Source organism: Oryctolagus cuniculus, chromosome 4 (assembly GCF_964237555.1).
Source record: "Oryctolagus cuniculus chromosome 4, mOryCun1.1, whole genome shotgun sequence".
Classification (NCBI taxonomy): Eukaryota; Metazoa; Chordata; class Mammalia; order Lagomorpha; family Leporidae; genus Oryctolagus; species Oryctolagus cuniculus.
In genome coordinates, this window is record NC_091435.1 from 7812895 (window position 1) to 7825336 (window position 12442).

Below are 12442 nucleotides of genomic sequence, written 5' to 3' on the forward strand. Positions count from 1 at the left end.
ATTTGGGGAATGAACCAGTGGATGGAAGATCGATCTCTCTCTCTCTACAACTCTTTCAAATAAATAAAATCTTTTTTTTTTTTTAAAGTTGAGTCTACTCTACATTTACTTGGCAACAATTTCCCTAAAAGAAAGAGATACTCACTTGGTGGAGGAGAAAATTCAGGGTGACAGTCACAATCATCCACCTTCAAAGCCTCATCTACCGCCTGCCCGGGAAAATAAAATCAGTGAGACTTTCAAAAAACACAGCCATGAAGAATTCACCCAAGCACCTAAAATATGCAGCTGGTTATTAAGCCTAAACATATAAACACACAAAATAATACCTAATGATAAGAGATTATGATGGGATATGACAAGTTCTATTTCTGCTGCCAGCATGAGGTGTGGCACATGACAGTTGTTCAATATGTTCTTAATGAAATAACATGATCCCGGGGCCAACACTGTGGCGCAGCAGGTTAACGCCTTGGCCTGAAATGCTGGCATCTCATATGGGTGCCGGTTTGAGACTTGGCTGCTCCACTTCTGATCCAGCTTTCTGCTGCGGCCTGGGAAAGCAATAGAAGATGGCCCAAGTCCTTGAGCCCCTGTACCCACGAGGGAGACCCAGAAGAGGCTCCTGACTCCTGATCGGCACAGTTCCGGCCGTTGCGGCCATCTGGGGAGTGAATCAGCAGATGGAAGACCTCGCTCTCTGTCCCTACCTCTCTCTGTAGCTCTGTCTTCCAAATAAACAAAATAAATCTTTAAAAAAAATTATCTCATTTTTCCCTATGCTCCTCAACCTAGTCGAAGGCAGCCTCAGCGATTCTCAGTATTGTAAAAAGCACTAGAGTGAGTTGGAAAAGTTTCCTTCAATGCCCATCACTCACAACACCAAAAACCATTTTCTTTTTCTTTCCTCAAACCCTGAGGAGAAGTACAAATGTGGAGAGGGTGACAGCTGCTGAGTTTTGTGTGCACCACAGTTCAGAGTTTAGACATGGCCATCTGGCACACCTGGTCAGGGCAGGCTAGAGGCCTCATGGTGCTCTGAAGGAAACATCAGAACAAGACTTCTGCTGGGGACAGACAGGAATCAAGGACCACTGCTGTCCAGGGGAAGAGAGGCTACAGAAATACTACGGGTATAGTGGGAAAGGAGTGCCTGCCAGGCCCCTCAGCACAGTACCAGGTGGGCTGGTGTGATGTGAGCTGATCATGTTGCTTGCAAAATAGGAAAGAGAAGGAAAGAAAAATCCAGAACATTTTTGAGGGGAAGGATTGATCTGGCCACCAGACCTTCTGTTACTCATTCCCAAGTGACCATATGGTGACACACATGTAAGGGGAGGGCATACCAACAGGACTAAGTGGCAAAATGACATTTAGAGAAAATATTTTAGAAGTTCTGTGACTTTCAAATACTATTTTTATGTAGCTATATAAAAAGAGAATCATTCTCTTGAGAACAATATGCAGAAAAGGACTAGTTATCAGTCAATATTTGGTTCCCATTATCACCAAAATGTTATTGTAAAAATACAACATGATCAGCCGGCACACGGCTCACTAGGCTAATCCTCCGCCTGCAGCGCTGGCACCCTGGGTTCTAGTCCCGGTTGGGATGCCAGTTTTGTCCCGGTTGCTCCTCTTCCAGACCAGCTCTCTGCTGTGGCCCGGGAAGGCAGTGGAGGATGGCCCAAGTGCTTGGGCCCTTCACCCGCAGGGGAGACCAGGAAGAAGCACCTGGCTCCTGGCTTCAGATTGGCTCAGCGCGCCGGCCGTGGAGGCCATTTGGGGGGTGAACCAATGGAAGGAAGACCTTTCTCTCTCTCTCTCACTGTCTAACTCTGCCTGTAAAAAAAAAAAAAAAAAAAAAAACAACCACGATCAATACTTTAAGTACTGTTGGTCTTTAACTGCACTTACCTTTATATTCTGATTACCACTGTTTGCCATTTTGCGGTCAGTTTTTCTGAAATCTCTTTCTGTCTCCACAAAATTAAGTGAAGTACTAAATGCAGGTGCTGATAAAGTCTTAGGATTATAGGCCCTGAGAAGGGATAAAGAATGATCATTTTATTCCTATTAATTAATATGCATTTTAAAATGCTATCCTTCAAATAGGCTGCAGCAATCAGGTTTTTTTTTTTTCCTTGAACACAAGGAATTACCGTTTTAAAAAGGCTCTCCTACCTCTGAAGTGGGGCTTTATATATAACATTGTTTTAAATTTGGTATTAAACTCAAACAAAATCATTTCAAGAAAAGTATGAGTATGCTGAGTTCCAATATTAAAATAACTAAGTCACAACTTCAGTATCTTAAGCATCAGGCCACCACATGGAAAAGAACTTTATTTCAACTGCCAAATAAGCAAAGGTGGAACCCTAGCTGCTGTTTGTCTTCTTGGGGGCATATTCATCGATTTTGCTGCCTATTTCCGACAGGAAGTGCCCTCGTCTTTGCCAAGATATTGGGAGGCTGGGGCAGATGCGTCCAGATCAGCGGGGAAAGGCACAAGGCACAGGCTGTGTCCCAGCTCTCTCCCACCAGGACCACCATGGTCAGCCTGGTCCTATTCAAGCATAACATGCAGTTAACGTTTCATTCCTCTCTTCCCACAAGCACAGGCTACCGATCTCCTATACACACACCCAAGTGGTTCAGCAAACAGCAAAATGAAGCTGACAACTTGTAGGGCACCTGAGCTTAGGCAGGAACACTTGAAAAACCACCTGCCTTCCCTCCATCCCCAACCCTACTGTGGTTGCTATCAGCACTCAGTCCACAAATGCAAATGATTCTTAAATGCATGGGCAAAGGCATTCCAAGTAGTAACCACTGACCTGATGTCAACTCACCTGCTTTCATAAAAGGTTTTAAGTGGATTCTTAGTTGGCGTTCGACCTATAAAAGTCAATCACACACACACATACACACACACACACACAGTAATCAATGGACTGACAACAGAGACCTCTAAATATTTTCAAATTTCCTTTAAGTTGACAGCAAAAACATTAAATTTAGGAAGCTGAAAACTAAATCTAAGCAACTGTTCCTTTCTAAATGTCTTCGGTTTTAGTATAGTGACAACAGAATGTTACAGAAACCTTGTGTGACATCCCATTTCATATTATCATTGGGAAGATGACAGCCATACATAAATTCACGTCTGAGATGATACCTGTCTTCAAGGAGCTCACAATCTCAGAATTACATTATACTGGATGGCAACATCTGCCAGTGAAACCGAACTGCTCAGCTCAGCTCTACAGATGTTAAATACCCAAAGAAGAAAGAACAGGAAAGACTCATAGGCTGAATGTACACACTGAGGGAATTTCAGGCATTGGAGAAAGCAAGATGACTTAAGAAAGAAAACATGGGAGAAGGAAAATCCCCAACTCCTAAGCCTGCACAGCCAATTTCTGCCATATGTGTGTCTTCATGTTCAGCATGCTATAGAATTGGCTGCAACCCTGGTACAAAAATATCAACCCACTGATGGGGCTCTTCTTTAGGAAAAACCCTTAATAATGGAGGGAAAACCTTAAAACAGTTGTTTCAAAAAATCTTTATTTTATTCAGAATTTCTGGAAGGGATATTTTCCTACAGAAGAATAAATAACAATAATTTGGTTGCAGACCGTTTCAATTAAATAATTTAAATCATGTACAACTACCTAATGGATTATAGCACTAATTCTATACAGACAAAAATGGAAAACTTAAGTGACCTGAGCAAGATAACATAACAGAGTAGGTACAAGTCAACTCAGTATTGATTTATAGTTCTCCATGAATCCAAGAAACCCACCTTCAAATGTCTTAAAGGGAATTTGACTTTAACCAAAAGAATTTTAGGTGAAATACCTTGTAGGTCTTCTATTTGTTTTTGTAACTTTACATGCTGCTGAATTAGTTCCTTGATTCCCTCAGGGTCATTTTTACAGAGTTTTTGAGCTTTTATGTTTGCTTGCAGGGCCCAGTCATATTCCCCCAGCATAGAAAGAGCATCACAATAACGATAATGACCCTGTTCCAAAAAGATAAATTTAATTTTTTCTCAAAAATATGCTCAAGTTAAAAAAAGATAAGGAAGAGTATTTTGCTTAAAATGTTAGATTAGGCCTCATCAATGTAAAATAAACAAAAATGTTAATATCTCAGAAAATAAATCCTCTAATGAGCTAAGTGAAAAGTTACAAACAGGCAAATAATTTTTAACAACTGGCTATAGATCAATATTTTTCCTTTAGAGATTGCTGCACCTCTAGGAAAAAATTCAACTTTTGTTTTATTTTACTAAGAAAGATGAAGTATAACATGTTGTGTCAAATAAAGTACGAAATTCATTATAAAGGAGTAACAATTTTTTCAACACACATCAGGGCAGAAGTAACAGTCTCTAAGTCATTATATTCCCTATGCTCTGCACAGCAAAGACTTCTGGAGCTGGAGTAACAATCCCCTCCAAAAAGCACAGGCACAGATAAGGGCGCACACAGGCCAGACCCTCCAGCCCTCTTGCTCCCTCCAACCAGCTTTCAATGATTTTATCCCTGGGTTTAAGAAACAGTCAAAAAACCACTGACTTACTATGAATTCCAATGACAAGGGTTTTTTTTTGGTCTTTTTTGTTTGCTATAGAAGCCAAACCCTCACTGGTTCCATTTACTCATTTGGGAACTTTTCTTTATGAAGCATAAACATTTTAATCTGGAAAGCGAAGGGCATGAAACCCAGGCTAACTCAATAAGCCCCCTTCCTAGCTACTCACAAACCTAACTTCACTGTAGACACACAATCTCCACTGGAGAGGGGACTGACAAGGAAATGAGGGCAGAGACAGGCCCAATGCCAGACTTACTAAAAGGCAAATCAAGAACCCCTGATTTTATGATATCTTGTCCAAAACTCTTTCTTCTTTATTATATACTTTGTAAAGGACATTTTAATTGAATGAGAATCTAGGAGAAAATACAATATTAAAAATAAGTGAGCCTTTTAAGAAAGGTCAGGTTACTACTAAAGAAAGCAGAGAAAATCATGTGACATGTGTTGATGCAGGGTTGGTGCATAAACACTCCTGCTCTAAGACTCAAGCCTACGAATTCTAGAACCTCTGCAGCTCAGCTATTTAGGCTTACTTCTGGGAGCCCACCTCAAATTTCATTTTGTTAAACTCTGTTTTCTCCTTAAAGTGTGCAGGCCCTGTTTCCTGACGCCTGAGGAGGTGTAAGATAGAGTTCTCTCAGATATGCTACAAGGTCAAAATACCACCCATTAGATATCTGTCAACCTAAAAATTCAGACAACTAAAAAAAAACAAAAAAAACCCACAAAACACAGCTAGCCTAGAAAATAATCACAAGAAATAACCATACCTAAGAATTTGAAGAGAACACATTTCTTCCACCCTTCCCCCTAAATTTTCTTATGTTTCACTGGATCCTTTACCCTAAAACTTACAAAACCCAGTGTCACTTCTGCTGTTTGAGAAAAGAGTTTATTTTATTAGGACCAGCACTGTGGTGTACCAGGTAAACCTACTGTCTGCGATGCCAGCATCCCACTTGAGTGCTTGTTCGAGTCCCAACTGTTCCACTTCTGACCCAGCTCCCTGCTAATGGCCTGGAAAAAGCAGCAGAAAGTGGCCCAAGTCCCTGGGCCCCCACCCATGCTGGAGATCTGGATGAAGCTCCTGGCTCCTGGCTTCAGCCTACCCCAGCCCTGGCTGCCTAACATCTTCTAATTCAGGGGCCATCAAGTCCCTAATCCTTACAGTCGAGGCAGTACTGGGGGTTCTTGGTCTTCCAACCCAACCAGGGCAAATAGGCTATGACTGAGGAGAGGTCAGGGCATCTCTCAGGTTTACCAGATACACACTGAGATTCTTTTTTCATTGGAATTAATAACACTGAGGGGCATCAGGATGGGACTCCTACCACACAGGAAAAGTCTTTTTTAAATGAAGCCACATGGGCCTATGCCCTTTCACTTCTGGCCAAGATGGAATAACAGGAACTGGATTTACCCTCCTACCTCAAACAAAGACAAAAGACAGGAAAACATCGCTAGCAAGATCTTGAACACTGGGTAACAAAAGAGAATGATGCTTAAAGGAAAAAAACACACCAAGTAAGCCCCTTTTTAGCTCCAGCTTACAAAGCAGAGCTCCCAGGCTCAGCACAGGAAGATGGAGCCTGGGCAATTGGCGATCTGTCTGAGCCAGAGAGACACAGTTCCGAGTCCAGGGCACCAAAGCAGCTTAAGTTTAGGGGCAGGGGACCGGAGAAGAGAGAGCTGCCGAGAGAGGAAACAGGAGAGGGACCCCTGTGAGGCTATAATGGAGACTGATGAGCACATGCGCTGGGGCAACCACCCAAGATCAGGAAAAGACTCAGTCACAGGCAAACCGGAAATAACAGCCGGCACTCACACAGAGCCAGGAATAACTCCTGTTCTTACCAACCAGACTGGAAAATGTCCGAATTCATGAAATTCAGAAACGGACGGTCTGCTTCAGTGACGAAGACTAAAGGACCAGACACAAGCTCTCATGGTCCCACTCACACAGCTTAAGACCCAAGGAACTCAGTTGTTTCTCAGTAACTCCACCCATCCTGAAGCAAAGCTCAAGAACATTTACCGGAAAACATCCAGCACCGAAACTCACAATGTTTGGCACCCAGCCAAAAATTATCAGTTTGGCAAAGAGGGAAAATATGATCTACAATGAGAAAAACCAATCAACTGAAAACAACCACAAATGACACAGATGACAGAACTAGCAGAAAAGAGCACTAAAAGAGTTCCTATAGTTATGTTCTATATATCCAAGAAGCTAGAAAAACTGGACATATTAAGAAACATGAAATATAAAAAAAAAAACAAATTTATCTTCTAGAGATGAAAAGTATAGCATTTACAATGAAAAATATATTGGATAAATTAAGACAGATCAGACACTGGAGAAGACAATCAGTGTACTTGAGTAAACAATATAACTTAGATAAAATCAGAGTGAGAAAAGCAAGAAAGAAGACAACACAAAACTGATAAAAGAGGGAAGCAAAGCTGAGAAACAGGAAAAAAAAAAATGTGTACAGCCCTGGGTCCAATCACTCTTGAGGCTAACCACTGGACTCTTCAGTTGTATTAGCCAATAAACTCCCTTTTTTTTCTCAAAGATTTCTTTATTTACTTATTTGAAAGTCAGAGCTACAGAAAGAGAGAAAGGAGACAGAGAGACAGAGAGAGATCCCCCAAATGGCCACAACAAGTAGGCCAGGAGCTTCTTCCAGGTCTCCTATATGGGTTCAGGGGCTCAAGTACTTAGGCCATCTTTTGCTGCTTTCCCAGGCGCATTAGCAGGGAGCTGGATCAGAGGTGGAGCAGTCGGAGCTTGAACCAGTGCCCATATGGGATGCCAAAACTTCAGGCAGAGGCTTAACCTACGCCACAGCGCCAGCCCCACAAACTCCCTTTTCTACTTAAACCAAATCAGAGTCAGGTTTTGTCATTTGCAAACAAAATAGTTTCAACATACCCTTCAAAATTAAAAAGTTCTTGAGGACATTTCTGAGGCTTATTAGTTTGTATCCTGTACTCACGTTACAAATAACATACACCATTTTGATGATATTGATTCTTCTAATCCATGAGCATGGAAGATTTATCCATTTTTTGGTATCCTCTTCTATTTCTTTCTTTAAGGTTTTGTAATTCTCATCATAGAGATCTTTGACATCCTTGGTTAAATTTATTGCCAGGTACTTGATTGTTTTTGTAGCTATTGTGAATGGGATTGATCTTAGAAGTTCTTTCTCAGCCGTGGCATTGCCTGTGTATGCAAAGGCTGTTGGTTTTTGTGTATTGATTTTATATCCTGCTACTTTGCCAAACTCTTCTATGAGTTCCAATAGTCTCTTAGTAGAGTTTTTTGGATCCCCTAAACAAAGAATCATATTATCTGCAAAGAAGGACAGTTTGACTTCTTCCTTCCCAATTTGTATCCCTTTAATTTTTTTTTCTTTACTAATGGCTCTGGCTAAGACTTCCAGTACTATACTGAATAGCAGTGGTGAGAGTGGGCATCCCTGTCTGGTACCAGATCTCAGTGGAAATGCTTCCAACTTTTCCCCATTCAATAGGATGCTGGCCGTGGGTTTTTCATAAATTGCTTTGATTGTATTGAGGAATATTCCTTCCATACCCAGTTTGCTTAGAGTTTTCATCATGAAAGGGTGTTGTAGTTTATCAAATGCTTTCTCTGTATCTATTGAGATAATCATATGGTTTTTCTTCTGCAGTTTGTTAATGTGGTGTATCACACTGATTGATTTGCGAACATTGAAACATCCTTGTATACAAGGGATAAATCAAAAACCACACAACATGGATAAAAGATCTAAATCTATGACCCGGCACCATCAAATTATTAGAGAGCATTGGAAAAACCCTGCAAGATATAGGTACCGGCAAAGACTTCTTGGAAAAGACCCCAGGGGCACAGGCAGTCAAAGCCAAAATTAACAACTGAGATTACATCAAATTGAGAAGTTTCTGTACTGCAAAAGAAACAGTCAGAAAAGTGAAGAGGCAACTGACAGAATGGGAAAAAATATCTACAGATTATGCAACTGATAAAGGGTTAATAACCAGAATCTACAGAGATCAAGAAACTCCACAACAGCAAAATAAACAACCCACTTAAGAGATGGGCCAAGGACCTCAATAGACATTTTTCAAAAGAGGAAATCCAAACGGCCTACAGACACATGAAAAAATGTTCAGGATCACTAGCCATCAGGGAAATGCAAATCAAAACCACAATGAGGTTTCACCTCATCCCAGTTAGAATGGCTCACATACAGAAATCAACTAACAACAGATGCTGGTGAGGATGTGGGGAAAAAGGGACACTAATCCACTGTTGGTGGGAATGCAAACTGGTAAAGCCACTATGAAAGTCAATTTGGAGTTTCCTCAGAAACCTGAATATAGCCCTACCACATGACCCAGCCATCCCACTCCTTGGAATTTACCCAAAGGAAATTAAATTGGCAAATAAGAGAGCTGTCTGTACCTCAATGTTTATTGCAGCTCAAGTCACAATAGCTAAGACATGGAATCAACCTAAATGCCCATCAACAGAAGACTAGATAAAGAAATTATGGGATATGTACTCTATGGAATACTATACATCAGTAAAAAAAAAAGATGAAATCTGGTCATTTGCAACAAAATGGTGGAATCTGGAAAACATCATGCTGAGATAAATAAGCCAGTCCCAAAGGGACAAATATCGCATGTTCTCCCTGATCGGTGACAACTAACTGAGCACCTAAAAGGAAACCTGTTGAAGTGAAATGGACACTATAAGAAACAATGACTTGATCAGCTGTTGTCCTGACTGTTGAGGAACAACTTACTATTTTATTCCTTTTAGTATTTTTCTGTTCTACTTAATACCATTGGTTGAACTCTTTAATTAACACACAATTATTCTTAGTCATTTAAATTTAACTGAAAAGTGATCCCTGTTAAATATAAGAGTGGGAATGAGAGGGAGGAGATGTACAGTTTGGCACATGCTCACTCGGGGACTTATCCCTAATGGTAGAGCTAGAAACGTGCCAGGGGATTCCAATTCAATCCCATCAAGGTGGCATACCAATGCCATCCTACTACTCAAAGTGATCAGTTTAAGTTCATAATTGATCATAATGATAGGATTAAGTGTCAAAGGGATCACATAAACAAGACTACTATCTGCTAATAATAACTGAAAGAATTAAAAAAGAGAATGATCCAACATGGGAAGTGGGATCATGGCAGACTCATAGAATGGCAGATGTCCCAAATAGCACTCTGGCCTCAGAATCAGCCCTTAAGGCATTCTGATCTGGCTAAAAAGCCCATGAGAGTTTCTCAGTCATGGAAAGCCAAGACAATGTGGAAAAAAAAAAAAAAACACCACCACACAAACCTAAATGAAAGATCTCTGTGAGTGAGATCCCAGAGGAAAGAACGGGTCATCAAAGAAGGAGGTACCTTTCTCTGAAGGGAGGAGAGAACCTCTACTTTGACTATGGCCTTGTCTAAATAGGATCTGAGTTTGTGAACTCAAGAGGCTTCCATAGCCTTGGCAGCTCATGACAAGGGCCTCGGGTGATTACTGACGTCATAAATAAGAGTGTCAATTGTTAAATCAACAATGGAAGTCACTGTGCAACTATTCCCCATGTGGGATCTCTGTACTTAATGTGTTGTACTATGTGAATTAATGGCAAAACTACTACTCAAACAGTACTTTATACTTTGTATATCTGTATGGTTGCAAACTGTTGAAATCTTTACTTAGTATATACTAAGTTGATCTTCTGTATATAAAGATAATTGAAAATGAATCTTAATGAAGAATGGGATGGGAGAGAGAGTGGGAGATGAGATGGTTGCAGGTGGGAGGGAGGTTATGGGGGGAAAAGCCACCTTACTCCACACAGAAACAAGTAATTATGGGGTGTGCACATCATTGTGCTCTCTAAATGTGCTGTAAGCACTGTGTACTCCAAGTCACTGAGGGTTTGTCACTACATCCACTTACCAACACTCCAGACTATAGGTCTCTTCAATTTTTGCCAGCCTGAAGCGCCCAATATCACTGGTTTATCTACTCACATGTATGTAGCTGTGTATAGAAGCCCTCTATTCTATTCTATGGCAATCTTTTACTTTTCTATCTGTACCAACTCCCTCTAATTTTAATTACTAGGAAACAGGACAGTTTCATATTTCTACTAGCCATATGAGATTACTCTTCTGTGAAATGCTTGTGTGCTTTATTGGCCCATTTTGTACTGGGTTTCTTATTTATTTTAGGAGTTCTTTGCATATTCTGGATATAAATCCTATCAATTATGTTATATATATGCCTATCATCTTCTCCAAAAGAATTTCATTCATGGTGTCTTTTGAGTGTCTTTAAAATTTGATATAGTCATACGTATCAAGAGGGTCTTTTAGCATCCACTGCTGATTTGTACATTGTATGTTACTTAAGAAATCCTTTTGCATCAAGGTTACAAAGACAGTCTCCTCTATTTCTCTCCAGTTTTCTAAGTTTCCTTTTCACATTTAGGCACACCCACCCAGTAGACTTCACTTCTCCATTGCTAAGGTTCACCAAGACTGCCTGTGGATGCTCCTGTGTTCCCACACACACAGGCACACATGCAGATATTCTCACAGCTGTCCTGAGTACCCACTCTGACCAGGGTACTGAAGATTCCCTTTCCTATTCCTCAGTTCAGCATAATTGCATCCACAATGTCAACATATCCTTTAAACAGATTTTTCAACACTGGCATCACATATGAGTACCAGTTCAAGTCCCACCTGCTTCACTTCCAATCCAGCTCCTTGCTAATGTGCCTGGGAAAACAGCAGATGGCCCAAGAGCTTGGGTCCCTGCCACTCATGGGGGACACCTGGAAGAGGCTCCTGGCTTCAGGCTAGCACAGCCTGGCTGTTGCAGCCATTTGAAGAGTGAACTAGCAGATGGAAGACCTCTCCTTATCTCTCCCTTCCTCTCTGTAACTATGCATTTCAAATAAATAAATAAATACAATCTTAAAAAAAAAGCCATACAGCATTATTTGCTCAATGTAAAACACAGAAGAGCCTACCTTAGGCCAGCTGTTCTTCAGAATAATGGCTCTCTTTCCATCACCAAGTGCATTTCTAAAATGAAAAATAAAATATATAAATATTTTTATTCTCTTGTTACAAAAATATTATATAGTACGTATCCACTTGTACTTTTTGAATTTTCTATGTATGGCATCTAATCAAAAAATACATCTGAATTGCTAAAAATCAATACCATAGACGTCCATTATAGGAAATTTGGAAAATACAGAAAAGTAAAAGAAAGGGGAAAAACTCACCCAGAGTCACAATCACAACTACCCAGGAATAAGTACTTTTAACATTTCTGGAGTACTTCCTATCAACATCTTATCTATGCATACTTTCTTAATATTTACATGTTTCTCTACACTACTTTTGCATTTCAGCAAGACCTCTGATCTTCAAAACTGTAACTCTCAGGTCTTTGATGCAACACATGAGCTAAGCTATGCTCAACAAAGCATGGATACTGGACATGGGCCCTGGCTTAAGACTAACTCAACCACTAATTCTCTTGAGTTTAGGAAGTTATTAAAGTGCCCGGGACTCGGGCCGGCGCCGCGGCTCACTAGGCTAATCCTCCACCTTGCAGCGCCGGCACACCGGGTTCTAGTCCCGGTCGGGGCGCCGGATTCTGTCCCGGTTGCCCCTCTTCCAGACCAGCTCTCTGCTGTGGCCAGGGAGTGCAGTGGAGGATGGCCCAGGTGCTTGGGCCCTGCACCCCATGGGAGACCAGGAAAAGCACCTGGCT

General features: G+C 41.0%; 1 protein-coding gene across 21 annotated transcripts in view; it reads right to left on the minus strand.

Annotated features, from left to right (window-relative positions):
• The window catches only part of TTC3 (tetratricopeptide repeat domain 3), a 127960-nt gene that overhangs the window by 81916 nt on the left and 33602 nt on the right, over nt 1-12442 (minus strand). For 7 of the 21 annotated variants that reach the window (XM_008274871.4, XM_008274872.4, XM_008274870.4 and 4 more), the window contains 5 exons: nt 11688-11742; nt 3868-4030; nt 2853-2898; nt 1918-2041; nt 146-209 (listed from right to left, as the gene is read on the minus strand). In XM_008274871.4, the coding sequence (XP_008273093.3) occupies nt 146-209; nt 1918-2041; nt 2853-2898; nt 3868-4030; nt 11688-11742 (452 nt within the window). Of the gene's footprint in view, nt 1-145; nt 210-1917; nt 2042-2852; nt 2899-3867; nt 4031-6465; nt 6868-11687; nt 11743-12442 lie in introns of those variants that run through there. The other 14 variants (XM_070071831.1, XM_070071828.1, XM_070071833.1 and 11 more) reach the window with 6 other exon arrangements.